The sequence below is a fragment of the Haliotis asinina genome, chromosome 2 (genome assembly GCF_037392515.1).
Source record: "Haliotis asinina isolate JCU_RB_2024 chromosome 2, JCU_Hal_asi_v2, whole genome shotgun sequence".
Taxonomy (NCBI): Eukaryota; Metazoa; Mollusca; class Gastropoda; order Lepetellida; family Haliotidae; genus Haliotis; species Haliotis asinina.
Genome location: NC_090281.1, coordinates 40281983 through 40306688, shown reverse-complemented (window position 1 = coordinate 40306688; position 24706 = coordinate 40281983). Strand labels below are relative to the sequence as shown.

At 39.3% G+C, this 24706-nt stretch overlaps 1 protein-coding gene across 1 annotated transcript in view; it reads left to right on the top strand.

The window, feature by feature from the left end:
• Window positions 1–24706, top strand: part of LOC137273703 (general transcription factor 3C polypeptide 5-like) — a 273856-nt gene that overhangs the window by 33026 nt on the left and 216124 nt on the right. The window contains exon 3 of the mRNA XM_067806503.1: window positions 24158–24359. Coding sequence (XP_067662604.1) covers window positions 24158–24359 — 202 coding nt within the window. The remainder of the gene's footprint in view (window positions 1–24157; window positions 24360–24706) is intronic.

Genomic DNA, 24706 nt, shown 5'->3' with positions numbered 1-24706 from the left:
TCCTGTTTCCAACCTGAAAAAATACAATTCTAAATTTATTGTCAGCACAATGAAGATAAATTCATGTCGAGGTTATTGTAGAAACACCTGAAGTTTTACTTGTTGAATGGTTTAATGCATTGAAACTCTTGCAGTTACTGTATTTAAATCATATTAAAGTATATTCTTACGTCTGTTGTGGATTTAGGGTCATTCCTCTTACAGGATCAGCATTCCGTAGAGCCTGCCGCACAGTTGTCTTTGAAAGTAAATTCATGGGAAAAATGCAATTAGCATTTTCAAAAACCTAACAAAATGACTAGCAGGTATTACAACTAAAGTCTTAAATAAAGTCGAATTACTGCTAATACAACATCGTATAAGAATATCTTGTCTAAAAACGTTACAAACACTTACAAAGAAATAAACAATCAATTTAGTTTTTAAAATATATTTGTGTTAAATTTGATTTTGAAATGCCTTAGCGATTTTGAAAAGGGTATATCTATTAAAGTCACTATTCCATCCATATAATGACGTGTGATATGGGAACCCAAAATATGTATATGCATGAATACTGGGATTAGTCTGTATTCCTCTGTCATTGTTGTTTTTGATGAAACCTATCTCTTAAAACATAAAACAGAACGTTTTACGTCTGTAAGAATACGTCCAAAATCAGTCTTATACTAATTATACATTATAATTGAAATTACATGCAACAGGTAATCCTTCAGTTCAACCAGATAAAACAGCTAGTGTTACCTGGGGAATATATTCCACTCCCATAGCCTGATTAAGTCCCACGAAGGATATTTATGACATGTAATAAACCTTTGATCAGCCAATTAGTCGGGCTGTTGTTCTCATATCGTGATTCAATATACTAAACACTTACTGAATGGCAGGGATACTCTACGACTCTATATATTGAGCTCCCTGCTAAATGATATGGTAGTCTTGAATGTAAGATTTCCTAACAAGCATGCTGCTGAAGGAACACATGGCGTCATCAGGATTGCCTTACTGATTTTACAAATAATATACTTGCATCATCTGCAATATACTCACCTGAGCTGAATGTGCCCTCTGAAGAAATATCGCTGACAGACATTATGAACGGCTTTGTAGATGTAAAGTCTCAAATTCACGATAGCAAAAATGTCCGTATGTTGGTGTGCAATGATCAACTGCATTTTCCCATCGGGTGTTCATATATGTATTTAGATCTCAAAAGGTCATCAAATTACTTTGAGTTACTCTTCCTCTCTGTAACTTCTCCAACCAAGAAATACAATGGACAGTGCACATGTACACATCGGTTTGTGAAACATGTAAATAAAGGTATGTCACTTTAATGTGAATTTTAGCAATTGAACATGTTGTTGAAATAGACTATTGTTCATCAAGACTAAGCGTTATCAAAACACTAACTCAAATCAGCCAAATAATCCCACTAGTGGTATCCTTTTTGGACTGAAGTTGTTTATTTTAAGAGTAAGAGGATTATAAGGCATGCTCAACTGGGTTTGGTTGTTTAACTAATCCCACACAGCCATCACCAGCAGAGGGAATGATTTAGACATCTCATTTTTTTGTGCTTAATTATTGTGTTTGTTTTTATTGATAAAAAATGAAATGGGATTGTGAACAGCTTTACAGTTTATATCGACACCGGTACCATACAACATACAATACAAAATTTAAATGCAGCATGTGTTGTCACATATGTATATAAATTTGAATTACAAACATGGGTAAAGCTTGAAGACAATCTTATATGGAAATAGTGAATTATCTGATCTTAATAATCTGTCCATATTAAGATCTGCCTACCTCTTCGATTTGATACTAAATATGATTGAAGAATTAACCTTGTGGTTTGTCATATGATAATCTTGTATTAGAACTTTGGTTTATTTACCTTTGTAAAGTGCATTCCACACATAGAAACTAATTGTATCAATATAGAGCATTTATGAGAACGTTATTGGTAAGATAATTATTTTTGGTGTCTTGAGGGTAAAATTGTGGATGCTCACCGAAGTAACCATAGACTTAAGACAAAAAACATCTTCAAGCAGAAAGGAAGACCATGACAGAGTATGGAAAAGTTTTTTCTCATCTTGTTGAGTCAGTTGTGTGTGAAGTGAACTATCACTGTTGACACTGATGATGTATGATTGTGTAGCACTTTAAGAATTTCTTATATTTACGAAAGTTACCAAATGCAAAGCAGAGTGTACAGTTATGTAAGTTATGTTTTATGTATGAATGATAAATTAAAAATTTATGTACGCCGACCATAAACAAGCAAATGATCAACCGACAAGCACCATTTAAATATTCTGTAACATACTTCTTTTAAATGATTATATAAATCTTATTACACAATGATTTTTATTAATTCATTTGAGTATTTGCTCCAATCCACACGTACTGACATCACAACCAATTATCTATTGACATGTTTATGAGATTTCTTGAATACACCAGTTGCATAACACCGTTAATGAGCACCAACATAAAAGGTCTAGTGACAGGTGTTATTTAGAGAATGCATATAGTTCCCACAGAGTAGAGTGGTAAAATCACCGGAATGAGCTTGGGATGATGATCTCAGACAAAGGCAAGACATCTGTTTTATCAGGCACAAGTATTTGGTATATAGATCAATGCTGGCCGTACACATCAGCTTTCATGTATTCACGCACCAGATGCAGTTGCATTGATATAAAGCACAAATGGACTATACAAAATATGGCTTATTCCTTCAGTTTTCATGAATAAATATGTCACATGCAAGATCCATTATGCTTATCAACAGTAAGAACTCTAACAGAACAAAAGAAATAATAAATTAGTAAGTTTACAGTCATGGGCATTCTTGAGAAATGGCAAAATTGAAAGAAGTGGTAAAATCCTTCCTAAATTTACAAGCCTTGTAAACATCACCTTTACAATTGTTGTAAATGTTTGTAAATATGACATTTAAATTTTGTAAATTTTTGTAAATTTTTGTAAATCACCATTTTTTTTCTTGTGGTACATGTGCACCAATCATCAAATACAATCTTCAGTAAGAGTTCCGCGCGTAACCCCTGCTCAAAATGCTGTGCAGCTAGTTGCTTTGTATGTTGAAATAAAAATTAAACAGTAACTATTGTGCACAAGAAGAAAATAAATAAAATAGCAATGAAAAAATTTGAGAAGAAAATGGGTATTGAACCTGTGTTTGTTTGCCGGAAGTTGTTTAATGGAACAATGAAGCTTCTCAACAGCACGTATTAATGTAAATATTATGTAAATGTCACTGCGAAGAGGAACATGCAAAAGTCGTGATACTAATAGAACGACTGATTGTACTCACCATTAGAGCAGGTACCGTGCTCTGATGGCATCCAGTAGAGACTCAAAGGCAGGCCTGTTCTTTACAATACATAAACGCCAGATGTACTCTGTTCGGTGATGATCGAAGTTCGTTTCAGTGGAATGTGTAGATGGCAGCTGCCGTTTTACACACCACCAATGGTTTCCAATTAAATTTGTGCATGCCCTGCTTTCTGGATCTGGAACGAATGATTATGTTTTTATGTGTGCAGAACATAAATATCTTCTAATTCATCATAACATATATATATTTTTATATATTGTGACAAAAGGAAATAATTACCAACGAAATGTTTTGAATGGTTTACTGTCTCGTGGATGTATCCAAGGTCTACCATGCCTCAGTATGCCACCCACTTGTTAGAGGTAATGGCACTGCCTTTCCTGATGTGGGCCTAAGTTAAGGGCAACAAAGCCTGTGCATCATGAGTCTCCAACAGGACCAAGATGAACTCTCGTTTCCCTGCAAATGTCCCCCCTCCAAACCTAAGTCCCCTCCACTAACCCATGCAATTCTTTGACACACAAATACTGACCTCGTCTCAGGGACCAGGTACATTCAACTGCCTGATCCACAAGTAGCAAATGAGTGCTTCAAAGACCTAATGATAAAATGTGTAAATAAATAGGATATCTCCCTCACTCTCTCTCTCTCTCTCTCACACACACACTTTTTATAATGCCATCCATAATATGTATACAATGCATGCACTGTAGTCTACATTAACCAAACATGTAATAATCGTAATACATAACTACATAACATTGTGTCGTGATATTAAGCAGCATTTAAAATATTTACATCATATCATGTAGATCATACTTACAACACATAATATGTTTCGATCACATAACAGCAAGGATGAAACTAAATGGATTAAAACATATCCTAACCTCCTTATGATAAAACACATTCAAAGACATTTAAAGTAATTTACCCCAAAAGGTGCAGTGCTGTGATGAAGCAGAGAGTATTGAAATTGTTGCTGTCAATAGTTGAAAAAAATTGTAACAGTGACCAGTGAAACAAACTGCTGGAGTAGATAGAACTTAAGATCTGGTTACATGCTCGACAAACAATAGGAAACCGATCACTGGTCAAGCTGTGCCTGGACCAAGAGTCTGAAGACAAATAGAACCCCAAGCAGGCTTACATAACTCTACCCAAGGATTAATAGAGTGCTGTGTTAGTTAAAAGGGCTGTTATGTTACTTAACTAAATTGTATACTTAGGTTTAAAATACACAATATTTTACATTCTGCTAAATGCACATGACAATTTAAGAGCAAAGCAGTAGGTGAGCAAAACAGTTTTTCTCAGTGACAAATTCTACCCAGAAAACCACATACCCCTATGTGCTGTAACTTGAATTCTGTTACTTATTGTTCCCCTGGCATGTAATGCGATGGGATATAGTTGGTCTGTCTGTCTGTCTGTCCATCTATCCATCTGCCTGTCCGTCCCTCCATCCGTTATCATTTGGTTTTAAGAGCATAATTCAGAAAAATATTTAATATTTTTACACCACAAATGATAAATATAATAATCTTAACCTCCCCCCGGCATGTAATGCGGGGGAATATAGTTGATGCCTCGTCTGTCTGTCTGTCCGTCCGTCCGACCGCCCATCCGTCATCATTTTGTTACCGGAGCATAACTCAAAAACTGTTTAATATTTTTAGACCAAAATTGATAGATATAACAATCTGAACCTATGGTTGGGCCTTTTGCTATTTGCAGATTTCTGGCATTTTTATTTTTTTGTTTTTCCATGGGACATTTTGGTGTTAGTCTAATGAAATGGGATGGGCTTTGTTTCCAGAGCAGAACTCAAAAAACATGCACTATTTTTCTTAGATATATCAGTCAGAGGCTGAAGTAGTGCTTTTAGCTTTGTACCTTTTTTTGTGATTTATTATTTTCTCTGTTTCCATGGAAACGTTTTGGACATAGTCTCAAAATGGAGTCATGGGCTTCATTTCCGGAGCACAACTCAAACACCATTCAATGCTTTTCTGCAAAACTTGGTAGATATATCAATCTGAACCAATAGTGGTGCCTTTTGATATTTGCAGGTTTTTGTGATTTATTTTTTTTCTTGGTTTCCATGGAAATGTTTCAGACATAGTCTGAAAAGTGAGAGGTATGTTTCGTTTCTGGAGCAGAACTCAAAAACCGTTCAATATTTTTCTCCACAACTTAGTAGATGTACCAATCAGAGGCTGCAATGGTGCCTTTTGATATTTACAGATTTTTGTGATTTATTATTTCCCAGTTTCCTTGGAAACGGTTCGGGGGGGATATGTCATCTTCTGATGACTCTTGTTGACTTACTCTCAAAAGTGAGGGGTGTGTTTCGTTTCTGGAGCAGAACTCATAAACGTCTTAATATCTGTCAGTAAAACTTGGCAGATGTGTGGTAGACCTCAGAGTGGTGCCTTTTGGTTTTTAAAGGTTTTTGTGATCTATCATTTTCTTGGCTTCCATGGAAACGATTCTGACTTGGTCTCAAAATGGAGGGATGGGCTATATTTCCGGAGCAGAACTTGAATACTATTCAAGATCTTACAGCAAAACTTGGCAGATATTTGAGGTAGACCACTCTTGAGGTAGAGTGATGACTTTTGCAAGTTACAAGTTGCATTTTTATTTTTCCCTTATTCCATTGAAACAATTCTGACTTAGTTTAAAAATGGAGGGATTGGCTTTGTTTCCAGAGGACAACTCGAAAACCATTTGATATCTTTCAACAGATCTTGGCAGATATATGAAGACAGATCTTGAAGTGGTGCCTTTTGCTATTTACAGATATATGACATTTATATTTTTCATGAATTCCATGGAAACAAATCAGACTTGGTCTAGAAACATCTTCTGATGACTCTTGTTTTGTCCTGTGATGATTTCTTCTTCTCAGGGCAGTTGAGTTCACTCAGTTATATTGAGAAATACATTATTTACTATAAATGGCCAGGGATGACCCTTGCGCATTAACCATGGCTGATATACAAAGAGTAGAGTTTGTCACATCACAGTGAGGCAGATCACAAATATTTTTTGAAAGATTCCTCTACAAAATGTGCACAACATGAAAGACCTGTCAGCACTTGTGATGCATTATTGGTAATTGTTGTTAAGATATGATACTCAATCATATTCAGTTGTGGTTGAGCCAGAGCCAAATATTATCATGTTTTAATTCTTTTTGTTGCAATTCAGTGCAAAATGAATTTAGATGTGATTCCCGCCAACCCTGTGCCTCCTGCCACTATTTCTATGCTAAGCACGATCAGATATATGAGACATACATATGATAATGGATAATATGTTGACCTCAGCTGCCCCAAGCTCCATGTCAACATGTTATGAGTGCTTTTTCCATCCTATCAAGAACATTGACAGCTCGGTGGTATTTTTTGTGCAATCCGATCCATCTTTCATGTTATTTTTCAAGATGTCCTTTGATCTTGTTGATTTGATTAAAGTCTAAGTGGAAGCCCTCCAATCTGGCATTCGTTAGGACCGGCTAAAAATGTCGGAATAGAGTGTGTCAGAGGAATTACATTTTGGGGATGAGTCGATTGATAGATGAGAGGACGTGAGTTGATCAGCGTTTCAGCTCCAGTAAATGTAGTTTCCAGTTCCTCATGTGTGACAACACATTCCCAAGTATAGCGAAGATGGCACGTTTAGCCGACTTCATCGTCTTGAATACCCCTCCAAAGTGTGGCGAGTATGGAGGGTTAAAGTGCCATTTCACTCCTCGGTTAGCCATGGTACCTGGAACAGCAACCTGATTCAGTTTGTGAAAAAGTTCCTTGAGTTCTTAAAAAATGTTTGTTCCGTGGTCCAATATGGCATCTTGTGGTAGACCTCGCCGACTTACCATTCTGTAGAACACATTTAGAAATGCACTTTTGTCCAAGCTGTATGCCATTGCCAAGTGAACAGCTCGTGCAGTTAAACGTGTAAAGAAACACAAATAAGGTTTTTTACGTGCCTTCCCTCTGCTTTGCACTGTGATAAATGGACAGGTGTAGTCTATTCCCATCCAGCTGAATGCATGGAGTGACTTTTGGCGTCTCATTTTTGGTAACAGTGTCATCAGTGGACAAGCAGGTCTTGTTTCGGGCTTATGACATCTAGCACATTCCTTCTTCCATTCTTATATAACTTTTTGTCCTGAGATGTATGAAACTGACACAGCAGCCAATGTTTATGGGTAGTGTTACGGAATTATGACAGCTCTGAATTTAATTTAGAAACGATTTCTCTGTTACCAGGTCAGAATCAGTGGCCATATCATCAACGAAATCTGATAATAAATAAATAAGTTATGCACTTAATATGAAAATTATGAAGTAGTCCATAACTCAATCTGTTTTGGCATTACACTGAATTTACGTAATCATTTTTTGCTAGTGGAATGTTTCGTCAGAAAGCAGACGATCTTTTGGCGTTCAACTCAATTTGTTTTCTATACTTGTGAATTAATTTGTGCATATAATCACCTGTCTCTGTGATTTGCGCCAGCAACGAGTTAAGCTCCTCATCACTGAATCCGTCTTCAATAGCAGATGCAAAATTTCCCAGTGCAAAATCGTCGTATTCCATTAATGTTTCGGCTGCTTTGTTTACGTCGGCCATGTTGGTGGGCAGACAAAAATAGTACATTACCGTAAACCATGTATAATTACGCACGGAAAATCAGAAATCTGTATAATGTGATTATATACCTCTGAATGACTTTTATTAACCAATCACAATCCGGTATTTACGGAAGTCATGGTAGAATGTTTGGTTTGTGCCCAGAACATGATTACTGTCTTTGTGATACTGTTTAATGATGAGCTTTGTCCCCCAACTTTTGCGAGGCATAATTATGGGAAGTCTTGCTCCAAGAGACAAACTCTCAGCATCACCTAAGCAACCACTCATTCTCATGACTCCATTATCATCTAGCTGTGCCTGGAGTGTAAGGAGTTTATAACTGGGAGACAGCATCTTTCCTGATTGCAAAGCAGCATTTTCTACTGAAAATGACTCTTCCTGTGTTCAAACTCTTCTATTTCATCTGTTGTAAGTTCACCTTTTATTCTGTAGTCACCTGAAGTTGAACAGTTATATAAGAGTCTGTATACCCATGCATTGATGTGTGAGTTTTCTCCAGCTGGAGAATTTCGAAGTGTAATAGGACAAGTCTGGCCATCAATGGACTTTGTGTTGTGTATTATTAAAAGGTGTTATAAGGAAAATCTAATGCCCAAGCTCATACTACTGACTCAGGTTTTTGCCACTCTTTGTTGCAAGGTGAAGGATAACTGAACACAATATAGTTTTAACAAAGAATATTTATTATGATAACTCAGTATAGATAATTGCACTTATAGGAAGGTTAATGTTTTACATAATGAAAAGATCACACAGTACCAGGTCAGTACGCTATTCCCACATCTAATGCCAACCTGACTAAGTTCTGCAGTAAAGAGAGTTCACAGCCAATACATCAATCTGCCACAATGTCTCACAGTTAATATTCAAGAGTCATATTTGGTGCCATCTTCAATGCTACGAAATAGCAACATGCATCACCAATTCTACGTGTCACTTATAAGGCGATTGACAACAAGGCCTACACTTAACAGGGGGATGGTTGCCTTTGTCAATGACATGCTCATGCATGTTAGTCTTTCCTATATCTGTATTTTAATATACGACAAAATGTTATGGATGTCAACTTCTCCTTTATTGTTTTCACAGCGTTTCTGGGCTATTCCTTGCCCCTTCATCAGGTGTATTCCATTCTTCCTATTGCTAGTGCTAACTGTACTAACAGTACTAACTAATGGGACCCGTGAAGGTTCCGGGGTTGAATAGGCCTTCAGCAACTAATAGGCCAATCACTAACTAATGAATGGCTGGTCACAGTCAATTTCAGAGACAGAGTGGCTGTCAGTGGAACTGTATTTCCGTACAACTGTACCCTTATCTAAAACCTTTTCTTCTTGGGAAGGATTCATCAGCCTAAATGTAGCAGTTTTCTCATGTACTCTGGAGCAGTAAGGGAGTCAACTGGTTCAATGACAATGAAGGAATCATCTTTTGCCACAGGCAGTCTTACCTTGAAATGAATTTCACTGAGAGCCCGGAATATAAATTTCATCTATTATTTTCACTAATCCACAATTTTCTTGATCTGGATTGACAATGAAATTTATATAGTGCGTATCTGAAGCGCTGTTGCCTGTTATGATGGAATGGCAGCTATAATCTATGACTGCATCATTGTCATTGAGGTTCTCACCCAGTAGGACTGACTGTGGTAATGAGGGCAGGACATGGAATTCTTGAGAAAATTCCTGACCTTTAGTGACAAAATCTAACAGAACTGAACCCAACACTTTGTGCAATTCACCGCCAACACCCTGAATGTGTGGAAAGGATGAGTTTCCAAGCACAGGGTTGTTGAAAGCTTTGTTTAGAAAAGCAGGTGAAATGCAGCAAATGGATGTCCCTGTATCTATTAAACAAGTTGTTGTTTCAGCGCCAAGTGTTACCTGAATTACACTCTTGGCAAGGGGTGTAACTAAGGACAGAGTTGGAATTTCTCTTCCAAAGTTACTTTCCATACTAGGCTCCACATTGGCCATGACACCTTATAGTATGTACCATACTATAATTAAGAAAGACAAGAAATCAACAATGTAAAGTAGTATTTACAATTTTTGAAGCCTTTTTCTTCCTTGGTCGGTGACTTTATGGGAGATTGTGGTCCTTAATCCAGTGTTGAGATCAGAGGAGGATGCAGTCACTTGTTATTCCATATGTTTTTGTAGCTGGTTGTTGTTATTTCCTTGGCTCTGAGGTCCTGAAAATCATTGATTCTTCACCAACTTTTTATGATAAGTGTCTTGGGTCCAAGTGAGGGTTCTGGTGAAATTCCTTATCTAACTGGTGTGCTGGTCTGCTTGAGGGAATTAACTCAGCAAAGAGTCTGAAGTCACAAGAAGCTAATCACAATTTTATTTACAAGAATGGAATAACAAGGCTGACCAGAGAGAGTTGGTACAACCGTCTTGGCTGAGGGCTAGAGCTGACCTGTGTTCAGAGTCTAAACCCTACTGTGGAGCAAATGGAGTCATGACTATCTAACTAAATCTAGACAATACAAAGGTTATGATTGGCTGCAAAACTAGCCAATGCAATACAGAATAAACAAAATGGGGAGTGTCGTACCAGAACAACTTCAAGGGGAGTACTTAATCTTTTAATCCTATTCTAAGTGGCATTACTCTTGTTGGCACATTCAGTGGATGCTTGATTGCTTAATCTGGACTGGATCTTAACAACCCTCAATTGGTGTTTGCATAATGGTGTTCTAATAAGGTGATGACATGTGTACTTCACCAAAGCAGATTATTAAACTGTCTAGACATAACCTTTGTCTTACTGAATAGTTTGTCTTACAGTTGAAATTTTGATTACCTCAGGCCAGGATGAACATCTGTGAAATCATGTAGTCATAACTTGTACCTTTTTCAATAGTATGTCTGTGAGATGAGGTTTACCACTTTTGACTGCAGGTTTTCTCTAAGCTATTACTGATACACGATGAAACTAATTTTCTCTATTCATGTTTTCTTAATATCTGAATGCTAAAGTATTGCTAGTGCTGGTAATAATTAACAGTGAATTTGGGTATGAATTTTTATTTCATGATAGTAAACTTATCAGGCGTTCTTCGCTTCCATTACGCCTACCAGTTTCCGGTTCAATGTACTGAAGGAACAGGAGGGTATTATTCTATATGGAATACATACAAAGTTACCTCCCCTGCTTCAAACGCCAGATACGCCAGAAGTGTTTTTATTGTAGAAAAAATGTTACGAAAATTCCAAAAATTATGACAATAGTTCAGACAAATAAAATTAGTCAATATGGTATTGATTTTTAATTTCTGCTAATTCTTGTTCCTTCACTCCCTTGAACCAGAAGCTGGCAGGGGTAATGGAGGTGAAGAATGATCTGAATACCACAAATAGCAGTTAAAATGTTGAATGAAACATATTTCACGTGAGCAATTATTTAATATGAGGTTGCAAATCTGAGAGCACAACCCATTGAGGAAATGGGAGTGTACCTTTTTATGGTGGCAATATTATATTTTGACATGAATAATATTTTTCATACCATAGTGAGGGAAGTGCGTTGCCAACCTTTGCTCGCTTAGCTCGTCGTATAAGAAGACTGGTCATATCCTCTATGCTGCCCAACCCCATTTGTGGTACAGTTTGCCTGTGTGTATTGAAACATTGAAACATCCAGGTAGAAAAATTGTTACCTATGTTAAAATCAGACATTAGTAGTAAACCAAAGCACATACAAATTCTAAGAAATGTGATGAGTACATTATAGCTGCCTCTAGCTTAGCCTAATCCCACGGCACTCCACTCCATTTTTGTCTGAAAAAAATAAGAAAGGTAAGTCGCAAAGCCCTCAATTCCAGTATTTTCATCTGGTACTGGACATGTAAATCTTGATCCTTACCCTGATCTGATTATTTAGAGAGGCAAAATACACCTCAGCATAAGTAGTGCACCACCCCATTTTTTACTAAACTGCTTTCTTTTAACCCCACCTGTGTTCCTGTTAACACATTTAATATTCTCAAAGGCATCAATTTGAACAGAATTACATATTTGGAGCATGTGATAGAGATATTGCTCTGACAATGGCAATAATTGTGACTTTATTCAGGTCAAGCAAATTACAATGAAAAAGCCCAAAATCAAGCAATGGAAAAGTTCTGTCCCACAGAATATGAACTTGCTATTTCTTGAGCAAGACATTTATAAAAGGTAAGGGCACACTTCAGAGTTACAGAATATGATGTTCTGTTTAATATCGGTTATATCCACCTCTTGCATCAATGGTATCCGGTACACAACATCTCATGCTCTGAATCAGTCCTCTGATAGTCATCATTGGGATCCTACGCCATTCATTGATAATGACCTGTGTTAATTCTTGTCGATCATTGATGGATGGGTCTTGACGTCTGATTCGGCGCCCAATAATGTCTCAGAAATGCTCCAGGTGATTCAGATCTGGACTTTGTGCTGGCCATGGCAATGTCTGTATTGTGTTACGTTGGAGGACTCATGCACTGCGCGTGCGCAGTGAGGCCTAGCATTGTCGTCCATGGAGATAAGACATGTAGCAAGAGCGTGGTTACTAAAATGCGGCACAAGATGCTTGATGTGTCGGGCCATTGAGATTACCATGGATAATAACAAGATTGAGTTTGCAATCAAGTGAAACGCATCCCCAAACCATGACAGATCTACCATCAAAGGAAACCTCTTCCTGAATATTGTCCTGGTGATAAGCTTCACTCCAAGCACGCCATATTCGCAAACGACCATGAATGACATGCACAAAGAACCAACATTCATCTGGCCAGTGTATACGACGCCATGACCTTAGATTCCAGTGATGCCCAACCATGCACCAATGTAAACGCTCTCATTGGTGTCTTGGGGTCAAGAGGGGTCTTCGTACCGGACATCTGGCCCTTAATCCAGTGGCATGAAGCCTTCTCTGCACAGTGCTTGTTGACATTCAGAGATTTGTACGTAACTGAGTACTGTTAGGAAAAGGATTCTTTCTGGCACTACGAACAATAGCACGGTCCTCTCTGGTATCACTCTTTCTTGGTCGACCTGACCTGGGCCTGTCTTTGAGGTGGCACCATGTTTAGCAACAAGTCTGCTAACAGTGCTGTGACTAATGTTCAGTTGTCTGCCTATCGCTCGTGAAGACATTCCCATTCTGTGCATTCCAATCATTTGCCATCTTGTTCCTATGGTAATTCTAGTCCTCTGTAGAGGTAGAGTTAACCAGAGATTCACAAGTATTGCTTCGAAAACAGTCAAACATGAGATTTCACTTGTGTTAGAGGGCTATGTTCTTACGCATGTTGCTCGTACATAATGCAACTCCATGCCCATTTTCTGTGATTAATTCATGTGTAGATTGTGTCTAATCACTGAGTGTAATTGTAAAGTAGAAGTTTATTTACACATTCACTGCATAATCATTGACAAAATAATTTGGTGGTGCATTACTTATGCTGAGGTGTATATAAATGAACCTAAACAGACAGGTAAACAGTTACAATATAGATGATTTTGAAGTCTATACTTCCTTAGAATAATGTTCTTTGGAAAACTATAAAAACTGTTCTTGAACACTCATTGTCTTCTAACTCATGTTCTCGGCTCGGGGAATACGACCTTACTCGGGACTGATAAAACCCGATATTGCCCTCGACATGATGTGATAACTTATATTATCATAACTTTACCAGTTTTGGAAAAATGGTGGCCATATTGGATTTTGGATGCAGTCATGTTTGCTACATAGCGTAAACAACATCTTAATTAACATGTTGAGACACAAATGCATTGAAAATCACACAGAGATTGTCTTTTTAGGAGGTGAGAGAAACATAGTGTAGTATATATGGCAGCCATCTTGAAAAATGGTGGCCATCTTCAGTGTCTATTCTAGGACGCACAATGGCGTGATTTGCGCTAATAATGATCAAATCGCACCTCATAAAAACAACAGAGCATGAACAGTCGTGAATAGTAATTTGCTCAATACCTACCTTTCAAAACAACATGGGAAAAAAGCATTATATTGACCATGTTGACAAGGAATGACTTTTTTAATCTGAGTCGGCCACAGAGTCAAGTGACAACTTGTAAACATAACAGAGTAACCTCCTTTGGTTAAAATCACAAGCGGCACTGGGGAAACGAAATTCCATTCATATCAGTATGAAAATAGATCACATTTTTTGATGAAGTTATGATTTGATTGATTAATTCATTGACAACGTTAGACTATAAACTCTAAACATAGTGCATGTGTACAGCACTTGCAAAACACATCGTCAGTCTATTTAGAACATCAGTTCGTTTCAGCTTCGTTTTCGAAATCAGACAATATTATCACATGAAGTTGCTGACGACAAATGAATACAAAATTCTTATTTACAGTGGTATGTGGTTATTTGTCGAGAATATTGTCACGCAAAAGAATAAATATAACTGACTTTTTTGCCCAAAATACCACTGAGAAAGCAACAGTGTCAGCAAGGTCTCCCCAGACCGATACGTCTGTTAAGTAAACTTGTGAACCGAAAGGTGAAGAAAACCCTGAGACACCCCGGTCCCTCCGACTCTTAAAAAAACAAACCACATGTTTTTCAGAAAAAAATGGTGGAAAGAATGACCATGGCTTTCTCAAAATGAGCTTTGTGCTATGATATGTGACTATTGTAACCAAAATAAAATGAGCAATAGTTTCACTGGTGGTGGTTGCAATAACTGTTGTACATCCACACTATCAAGACATGCACAAACCAGTGGCCACCAGCTTTCCCTTATAGCCAAGATGAAGTCACAAACCACAACAGAGGCATTTGTGTCTAATTTAGTTGATGACAATAAGTATTGAGAGCCCGTCTGTTCAACTTTTGATGCCAGCAAGGCTCTTTAGGAATTCAAGTCCAAAAAGCAAAGGAAGATCTTTCAAAGATTTTCTTTCAACAAGTAACAATCTCAACCAGAAGTTTTGAGCTTGACTTTGGGTGGACAGGATGTGGACCAATTTCAAATTATTTGTAAGCATTAAAGATGTTTTCAAGATGTGAATCTTCAGGAATCAAGTTCAGTTCTTGCTGAAGTGGTTCATAAATATTTCAATCATTACAGAAAGAGAATTCAGCTTGAAAAAAAGTTTTAAAATTGTTTGTTATCCATTATTCACATGGTTACAGGTACACTATTTTGAAAGACGGTAATACAGGTATTCCTCTCTACATTTTCCAAATCACCCCTCCTTTTTTGGGAAGGGGCGACAAATCACCCCTAGATTTTCAGTTCTAGAATTGACACTGCATCATGGAATTTTGAGTGGCCAACGTTACTCTTTCAGTAAGTGAACATGTGTGCAAATTGTGTTGCATGCATCACAAAGTGAATGATTTTTCCATTATCTGCCTACCATTGCCTCATTGTTATAATCAGCCCTGCTGACCGGGAACGGAGTACTCTGCTTGTTATAGTCAGTCCTACTGACTGGGAACAGTGTGCTACATTTATCATACTCTAGTCAGTCCAACACTGACAGGGTACAGAGAACTCCAGTTATTATAGTCAGTCCTGCCGACTAAGAACAGAGTACTTCACTTGTTATTTCACTATTTTTCTATCCGTTTTAAATACTCCATACAACATCCATTTGTCCATATTTTCTGGTGGGTTCTATTGGGCAGTGTTTCATGGCAGAGGTTGCACTCTCTGGCTTGGCTGCATATACAGCTTGTTGAGCTTGACATGATCAATTGAATACTAACGCATTGCATGACCGTGTCAGAACTGGTTGGATCTATTATTGTGAAGGGGTGCACCTTAGTCAGTTGATTGTCAACATGTTCAAAGAGCAGAGAAAATGTCGCTGTGAAACAGCTGACTGCCAGGATCTCCAGATCCCTATCTGATGATTTATTTGCTGTTTTCAATAATAAAGCATATTAGTAATGTATTTCTGTAGTGCCTAACTTCCAGCCCTATAGGCTGCTCAGAGGCACTTAGAGGCATACAGGAGATAAAAGAAAAAGTCATTCAGAATAGCTAGTCAAAGGTTTGACTGAAGAGAAGTCTGAAAATATCAGAGATATTCCTTATAGTAAAAGGTAAATCGTACCATAGTTCAGGAGCTGAGGCAGAGAGGCTTTGATCACCCATTGATGATTTCATAATTGCGACTGACAGTTGAAGATGGTTGACAGAACGGAGGGTATGGGTTGGTTGGTATATGCTAACAAAGCTTCTGAGATAGTGACACGATGATACATCATGGAAACAGTTTTCTGCTGGGAGTAGTATCTTGTACTAAATCGTGAAATTTACGGGCAGCCAGTAGAATGTCTAAGGGATAGGTGTTATGGTGTGCTCGCTACAACCCTTGCTGCTGCTTTCTGGATTCGCTGTAACTATTGTTAGCCATGAAGGAATATGGAAGAAAAGGGATTTAATGAACCCAGCAATGATGTGATGTGAGTGCATAAGAAGATTTGTCCTTTCATGGTCAAAAAGATTTCAGATTTTACTGATGTTATTAATATAAGAGAAGCAAGTTTTGCATTTCTTGAGGTTTTCTTGAGTAGTAGAAATTCTGTTTTACTGTCATTTAATTCAAAAACATTTTGCATCATCCAGGGTCTAACCTTGTGCACAAAGGCTTCAATTTGACTGATTCCAGTAGTGGTTTCAGATGGCTTTATAGATATGTAGATCTGAGTGTTGTCACCATAGAGATTAAACAGTTACCACGTTTCCTGATTATATCACCTGTTGGAAGGATACATGCTAAAAAGCAAACCCCTGAACGCTATGGAACACCAACGTTAAAGGGTCACATGCAACAGATAACACAACTTTGCAGATTCTGATACCTTTCAGTATGCACTTACTGAAACAAATCATCAAAAATGCTAATTCAGCCTATACAGTTGAAAAAAAAAACGCGATGAAAAAATGCCTTTATGTATTCCATACGGAATAATAACCTGTTCCTTCACTCCATTGAGCCGGAAGCTGGCAGGGGTAATGGAAGTGAAGAACGAACCGAATACCACGAGTGGCGCTTAAAATGTTGAATAAAACATATTTCACGTGGGTAATTATTGAATAGGGGTGCAACCTTGTGAGGAAATGGGAGTGTACCTTTGATGGTGGCAAGATTTTATTTTGACATGAAAAATTCTCTTTAAACTGAAGCAAGGGAAGTGCGTTGCCAACCTTTGCTCGCTTCGCTCGCATACATGAAGACTGGTCATTTTCTCTACGCTGCGCAACCCCACTTGCACTAAACTGACAGCCCATGTTGTATGTGCGATGTGTGCCATACGTGTTACTATTACACTTAGAGAGAGTTAACCAGTATAGCGTTCACCGTCACCGGGAACGTTCATGCTGGTGCATGGACAGCTTATCTTTTCACTTTTACGATGATACATCAAGTGTACGCCTATATACTGAATGCAAATGAGGTTCATGTGATTAGTGATGTATACATAAACATTGCACGGAACCCTTGAAGCAAGTTGTTCTATAATATAACTGCGCATCTGTTTATTTTACATGTCACAGGTCCTTTCAACAAGGATGTAACTACATATGCATTCTACCAGAGGCTGTTATTTCAAGGATTAATAGAGACTGAGTAATTAAAAGAGGCTGAGTAGTTGCACCGGACTTGATACTTACAGAGATCAAATGCAAATACACAATGCCCAAGCAAATTGTATAGAAAACTGACAATTCAAATCAACATGAAACTTTCTACTTTCAAACTTGAACAAATATGCTTGAAATACCCTTGGATGATATTACCTCTGTCTATAGCTAACGTATTTTGGAATAACCAACTTACAATGTTTTTACAAATGTGAAATATTTCATTGTTGTAATAACACAGACATGTATGTTTATATATTCAATGCAAAGGCATGACCTGTCACATTATATTCGATTATGGAAAATAACTTGTTACAACTGAGTAAGCTGTAAATTAGTAAGTTAATTCATGTCTAATCTATTCAAGCTTGAATGTATAATTATTTGTGTTTTATATCCCTAAAAAGTGAATTCAAGCTATTCAATTGTATGTCCTTGAAACTTTGTATATTATTTTCTTTTTATTAGGAAGTTGAAGAAAATAATACCTTCAGTAACCTCTAAACCACTACATCTAACTCGGTCAATGTGCATTAGAAGAATTTTAGTATCCATTCCCAATGAAGAGTACCAGACACTTACCTCTGTAAAAACATCATAATCCCCTTTTTTGCAGACATTTGTCAAATGATGTATAGGCCTACAATCATGGTTAGCAACTGCTTTCGAAACACTTTAAATACTTCTTCTGATTGACACAAAAGGTAGCATCTCTTGCAAAAATAAAGCTATTATTTACTCATTACTACTAAATTGGTTGAAATAATAGGTACAAGGTGCTTTATATAAGTGAAACTCGCATTTGTGTTCCGTGCTGAATATTAGGTCCTTTCTGCTGATAGATATATGTGGCTCTGACTGTAAGAAACTGCCAATTACCTGCCGAATATACACGTCACTTGCTGTGCTGTCTCTCAGCCTTAATGAGTTAAACTATTAAGGATGTAGCTACCATGTAGTTTCACTGTCACTATGGAAAGAAACAGGTAGGACACGTTTTCTCAAAAGCTAGAGTCAGGCTTAGGGATAAAGATATCAGCTTCAATATCATGATCCCATAGGGAAAGTAAAGTAGGGAAGTACATGGTATGTCCTAACATATGTAACAATATCCAGCCCTGTAGATCTTTGGGTGGTCATGGCACCTGTATATTTTATATAATTTGAGACAAAGATGACAAGAATTGTTATGGATGATCAACTTCTTTATTGCAGGGTAGCGACGTTTCGGTATAGATTCTTATACCGTTTTCAAGCGTGTGGGGAATGGCAGGGGGAGTACAATATATATACAGCAGAGATGAGCATGTGATGACAATACAACAAGATTAACAATAACTATTTGAGGTAACAATACATTAGAGAAGTGTTGAGGTCAGCTGATTAAGGACTGAAGCCAGCGGGTGAGTTGACAGAAGCCAGAGTGAGATGAGTGGATTAATTGGTGGAAGCCAGGGTGAGTTGAGTGGATAAATTGAGACTGGGGGCCAGAGTGGGTTGATTAATTAGTGTTAATGATGCAGTTGAATGCCGGAGAGACAAAGACGCCTTGATCCCTGTTGATTGTTGGGTTGTGTCTGCGGATTTGTACTGCTTCAGCAAGTTTGCGTTGTTTGAAGTCATGTTTGTTGCTAGCAAGTGTTGTGACAGTGTCCCAGTTGATGTTGTGGTCAGGAAATTTGGTGATGTGTTCCGAAATGGCTGATTTTGTGTCACCTTTGTTTGTGGAGGTTTTGTGTTCTTTGATGCGTATGTTGAGTGGTCTGGATGTTTCCCCAATGTAGTTGCTGCCGCAGCTGCAGCTGATGTTGTAGATGACGCCTTTAGGGTGTTGTTGTTGTGTACTGTGTTTCCTACCGTTGGCCTTAATGATTGTTTTGAGGGGTGTTCCTGTTGTAAAGTAGGTGTCAATGCCTGCTTGTTGCTTGAGTAGGCGACTGATGTGGTGTGATGTTTTGCCGGTGTATGGTAGTGAGATGCGTATGGGAGCGGGATCAGGCTTGGTAGTAGTGGGTTTGGGAGGTGGGTTGACAGTGGAGTTAATGACACGGTTAACAAGTTGGGGAGGGTAGTTGTTTAGTTGAGTGAAGACATGCTTGAGATGGTTTAGTTCGGGTTGAGGAGAGACAGAGGATAGGTTTAGGGCACGGCGGGTGAGGGTAGAGATGATGCCTGTTTTAGTTCGGGGTGAGTGGTTTGAGTCAAAGTGGAGGTATTGGTCAGTGTGAGTGGGTTTACGATAGACAGAGGTTTGGATGGTGTTGTCAGTAGTGCGGGTGACGAGAACGTCAAGGAAGGGGAGTTGTGAGTTGCTTTCAGTCTCAAACGTGAACTGAATGCGGGGGTGTTGCTGGTTAAGGTGCTGAAGGAGAGCGGAGGGGTCGTTAGCTTGGGGCAGAATGACAAAGGTGTCGTCAACCTTCCTGAACCAGCAGGTTGGTTTAATTAGTGAGGAGCTGAGGGCTTGGTGCTCAAAGGAGGTCATTTAGATTTCAGAGAGGATGGGAGAGAGAGGGGGTCCCATGGGCAGACCATGGATTTGCTCATAGAGTTCATCACCCCAGGTGAAGTATGTGGAGGTGATGGAGTTAGTAATGAGCTGAAGGATGGAGTCAGTAGAGAGTTTGGTGTCCAGAGGGGAGTCGAGGTTATCAAGGCGGTTACGGAGGATGTGCAGGGTTTCGTTGATGGGAACACTGGTGAACAAGTCCACTACATCATAACTAACGATTTTTCCAGGGTTTTCAACAGTCTTGAGTTTCTCACAGAAGTCAGTAGAGTCTGATATGTAGGAGTCCGCGGTTTTGCCGAGAGGGGCCAAAACTTTCGTGAGGTGCTGGGCAGTGTTATAAAACACTGTGTCTCTGGAACACACAAGGAGTCTGGCTTTAGGAGGGTTCTTGCGGATTTTCACAGTAGCTCGTGCGTAGGGAGCTTGAGGGTGGGACACGGCAAGTTTGTGGTGCAGTTCATGCGAGAGTTCATAGTTGTCACGTAGTTGTTTCAGGTGGGCTTTGTGTTGTCTCTGGAGTTTCTGTGTGGGGTCTTTCTTGATCTTGCGGTAGGTGGTATCATCGTCGAGGATCTTGCTGACCATTTTGTTGAAGTCATTGGTGTTCAGGACTACAGCCGCTTTGCCCTTGTCTGCTTGGACGATGGTGATGGACTTGTCTTTTCTCAGGTCTGTGATGGCTTGTTGTTCAGGCTTGGTGATGTTGGGCTGCTGGGGCTTCGACTTCTGGAGGATGTCAGCAATCTGGTGGCGGAGGAAGTCAACCTTGCCACCAGGTGCCAACTGCTGCAGCCCCTTCTCTACGTTGATGATGAAGTCATCGTGGTTGCGTAGAGGTCGGGTAGGGACGAACTTGAGTCCTCTGGACAGCACGCTGATGTGTTCTTTGTTGAGGGGCTTGTCACTAAGGTTGACAACAGTCTTCCTCTGGTAGTCGGCTTTCTGTAGTCTGGTGGTGGTGCAGTCAGCGGGTTTTGGGTTGAGTTGTTGGAGTTTCTTGAGATGGGTAGTTTTGGTTTTGTTGTCAAGGATGTTGTTGGACTTGGTCTGGGCAGCACGGAGAGAGGAGTAGGTTTCTAGTTCGAGTGTAGAGCTGAGGGTGTCAAGGTGGCTGGTGATGCTGTTCAGGGTGGTGGCTTTTACCTTGCGGTGGTGGCGGATACGTTCTTTCACTAGAAGTTTAGAGGCATTGTGTAGGATGGATCTGGCTGCCGGAGAGTTGACAGGTGAAGATAAACTGAGACCGTTGGGGACCAGGTTCAGATCTCTGCATCTCATCAGGAAAGTAAGGTGATTGCTGGAGTTGATGAATTTCTTCTCTAGCCGGGTGAGGGAGTTGATGGTATGGATTGCCACGTCTCCATGTAGACGACGGATAAACTGTTTGAGAGGCATTCTAGAAGTTGCTGAGATAAAGATGTCCCACCCTCAAGCTCCCTACGCACGAGCTACTGTGAAAATCCACAAGAACCCTCCTAAAGCCAGACTCCTTGTGTGTTCCAGAGACACAGTGTTTTATAACACTGCCCAGCACCTCACGAAAGTTTTGGCCCCTCTCGGCAAAACCGCGGACTCCTACATATCAGACTCTACTGACTTCTGTGAGAAACTCAAGACTGTTGAAAACCCTGGAAAAATCGTTAGTTATGATGTAGTGGACTTGTTCACCAGTGTTCCCATCAACGAAACCCTGCACATCCTCCGTAACCGCCTTGATAACCTCGACTCCCCTCTGGACACCAAACTCTCTACTGACTCCATCCTTCAGCTCATTACTAACTCCATCACCTCCACATATTTCACCTGGGGTGATGAACTCTATGAGCAAATCCATGGTCTGCCCATGGGATCCCCTCTCTCTCCCATCCTCTCTGAAATCTACATGACCTCCTTTGAGCACCAAGCCCTCAGTTCCTCACTAATTAAACCAACCTGCTGGTTCAGGAAGGTTGACGACACCTTTGTCATTCTGCCCCAAGCTAACGACCCCTCCGCTCTCCTTCAGCACCTTAACCAGCAACACCCCCGCATTCAGTTCACGTTTGAGACTGAAAGCAACTCACAACTCCCCTTCCTTGACGTTCTCGTCACCCGCACTACTGACAACACCATCCAAACCTCTGTCTATCGTAAACCCACTCACACTGACCAATACCTCCACTTTGACTCAAACCACTCACTCCGAACTAAAACAGGCATCATCTCTACCCTCACCCGCCGTGCCCTAAACCTATCCTCTGTCTCTCCTCAACCCAAACTAAACCATCTCAAGCATGTCTTCACTCAACTAAACAACTACCCTCCCCAACTTGTTAACCGTGTCATTAACTCCACTGTCAACCCACCTCCCAAACCCACTACTACCAAGCCTGATCCCGCTCCCATACGCATCTCACTACCATACACCGGCAAAACATCACACCACATCAGTCGCCTACTCAAGCAACAAGCAGGCATTGACACCTACTTTACAACAGGAACACCCCTCAAAACAATCATTAAGGCCAACGGTAGGAAACACAGTACACAACAACAACACCCTAAAGGCATCATCTACAACATCAGCTGCAGCTGCGGCAGCAACTACATTGGGGAAACATCCAGACCACTCAACATACGCATCAAAGAACACAAAACCTCCACAAACAAAGGTGACACAAAATCAGCCATTTCGGAACACATCACCAAATTTCCTGACCACAACATCAACTGGGACACTGTCACAACACTTGCTAGCAACAAACATGACTTCAAACGACGCAAACTTGCTGAAGCAGTACAAATCCGCAGACACAACCCAACAATCAACAGGGATCAAGGCGTCTTTGTCTCTCCGGCATTCAACTGCATCATTAACACTAATTAATCAACCCACTCTGGCCCCCAGTCTCAATTTATCCACTCAACTCACCCTGGCTTCCACCAATTAATCCACTCATCTCACTCTGGCTTCTGTCAACTCACCCGCTGGCTTCAGTCCTTAATCAGCTTACCTCAACACTTCTCTAATGTATTGTTACCTCAAATAGTTATTGTTAATCTTGTTGTATTGTCATCACATGCTCATCTCTGCTGTATATATATTGTACTCCCCCTGCCATTCCCCACACGCTTGAAAACGGTATAAGAATCTATACCGAAACGTCGCTACCCTGCAATAAAGCAGTTGATCATCCATAAATATTCTTGTCATCTTTATCTCAGCAACTTCTAGAATGCCTCTCAAACAGATAATTTGAGACATTTAATTCGATGCTTTTCTGTGAGTATCAGTTATCATACTCTTTTACATGTTTATCTCAACATAAACTTCATGAAAGAAAGACACATGAGGTGTTTGTCAAAAGATGTTACGTATTCAGTAGACATGAAAATGCATACAATAAAATTTGTGCCAGAAGGCAGCCCATGCATTTCATGACAGGTGTCTGTCATCATACCTGGCTGAGCAACCTAATTGCCATGTATAGTATGATCTATTGTTTTCAGCAGATAGTCGAAAGTTTTGTCCCCAATTTTGCTACTAAACATGCTTTTCTGGATATCCTCTTAGGCATCCCACTGAATGCCCTGTTAGCCTGAAGTTGGTTATTTTGATATATCCTATTTACAGTTATGTAAATTTGAGGGTACACTAACAGCTAGTCTCTGCAATGAACATATTTTACTGAAAAAAATGTTCATAGTGAAAAAAAATAATATAATGAAATGGAGCCATGAGACTTTCTTCATTTCCTGAAGCTATGGAAATCTAGACTTGCCACATCTTCTAAACTTGCGTGGGCTTTCTTGGATATATATACATCAGGGTCTATTTGATAGACTAATTTGAAGGATAAAGAGTAACAACCGGAAAAATCTTATTTTTTCTATTTCCGACATTATTTTGCAGTGCAAGCATTTAGCCTTGTGTTACAGCTGTGCATCAGGACACATCTGATTATACTTTTGCATACTTTGCAGGCCTACAAAGATGAAAACAAACGACTGGAAATGAGATTGAGAAGAGACGACATCTATTGCAAGCCAATGTATGGTGACAGACACAATGTGACCAACCTGCTCATGTATGTGAGAAGACGTAGAAAGCCATCATCCCATGAGGAGCAGTATGAGTATTCAGTTGCCATAATGGGTTTCATCACAACAACATACCACTTCAATGGTGAGATGTACAATGTTTAAATAGAAAATTCATTTTGAAGCATTAAATAGTTCAGCATCAAAGTCCTGTTATTATATATGTTGCAGGAATCTTTATCAGTGCCCAGGATAGCAAATTTTAATGCTGGTAATCAGTAAACCTGTCACAAAGTTAAAACAGAAAACGTAGCCCAGAATCAGTACATACAGAATTGTGAAATCACTCAAGAACAATGAATAAGTAACAAATTACTCTGAAACCTTCAAGATAAGATTTTCCATTTTATCCAGGGTGTGATACTCCCCAAAATTAAAAAAAAAAACACAAAGCTGCTAAGATGTAAAACTTGCCAGCCCTGACCAAACTTA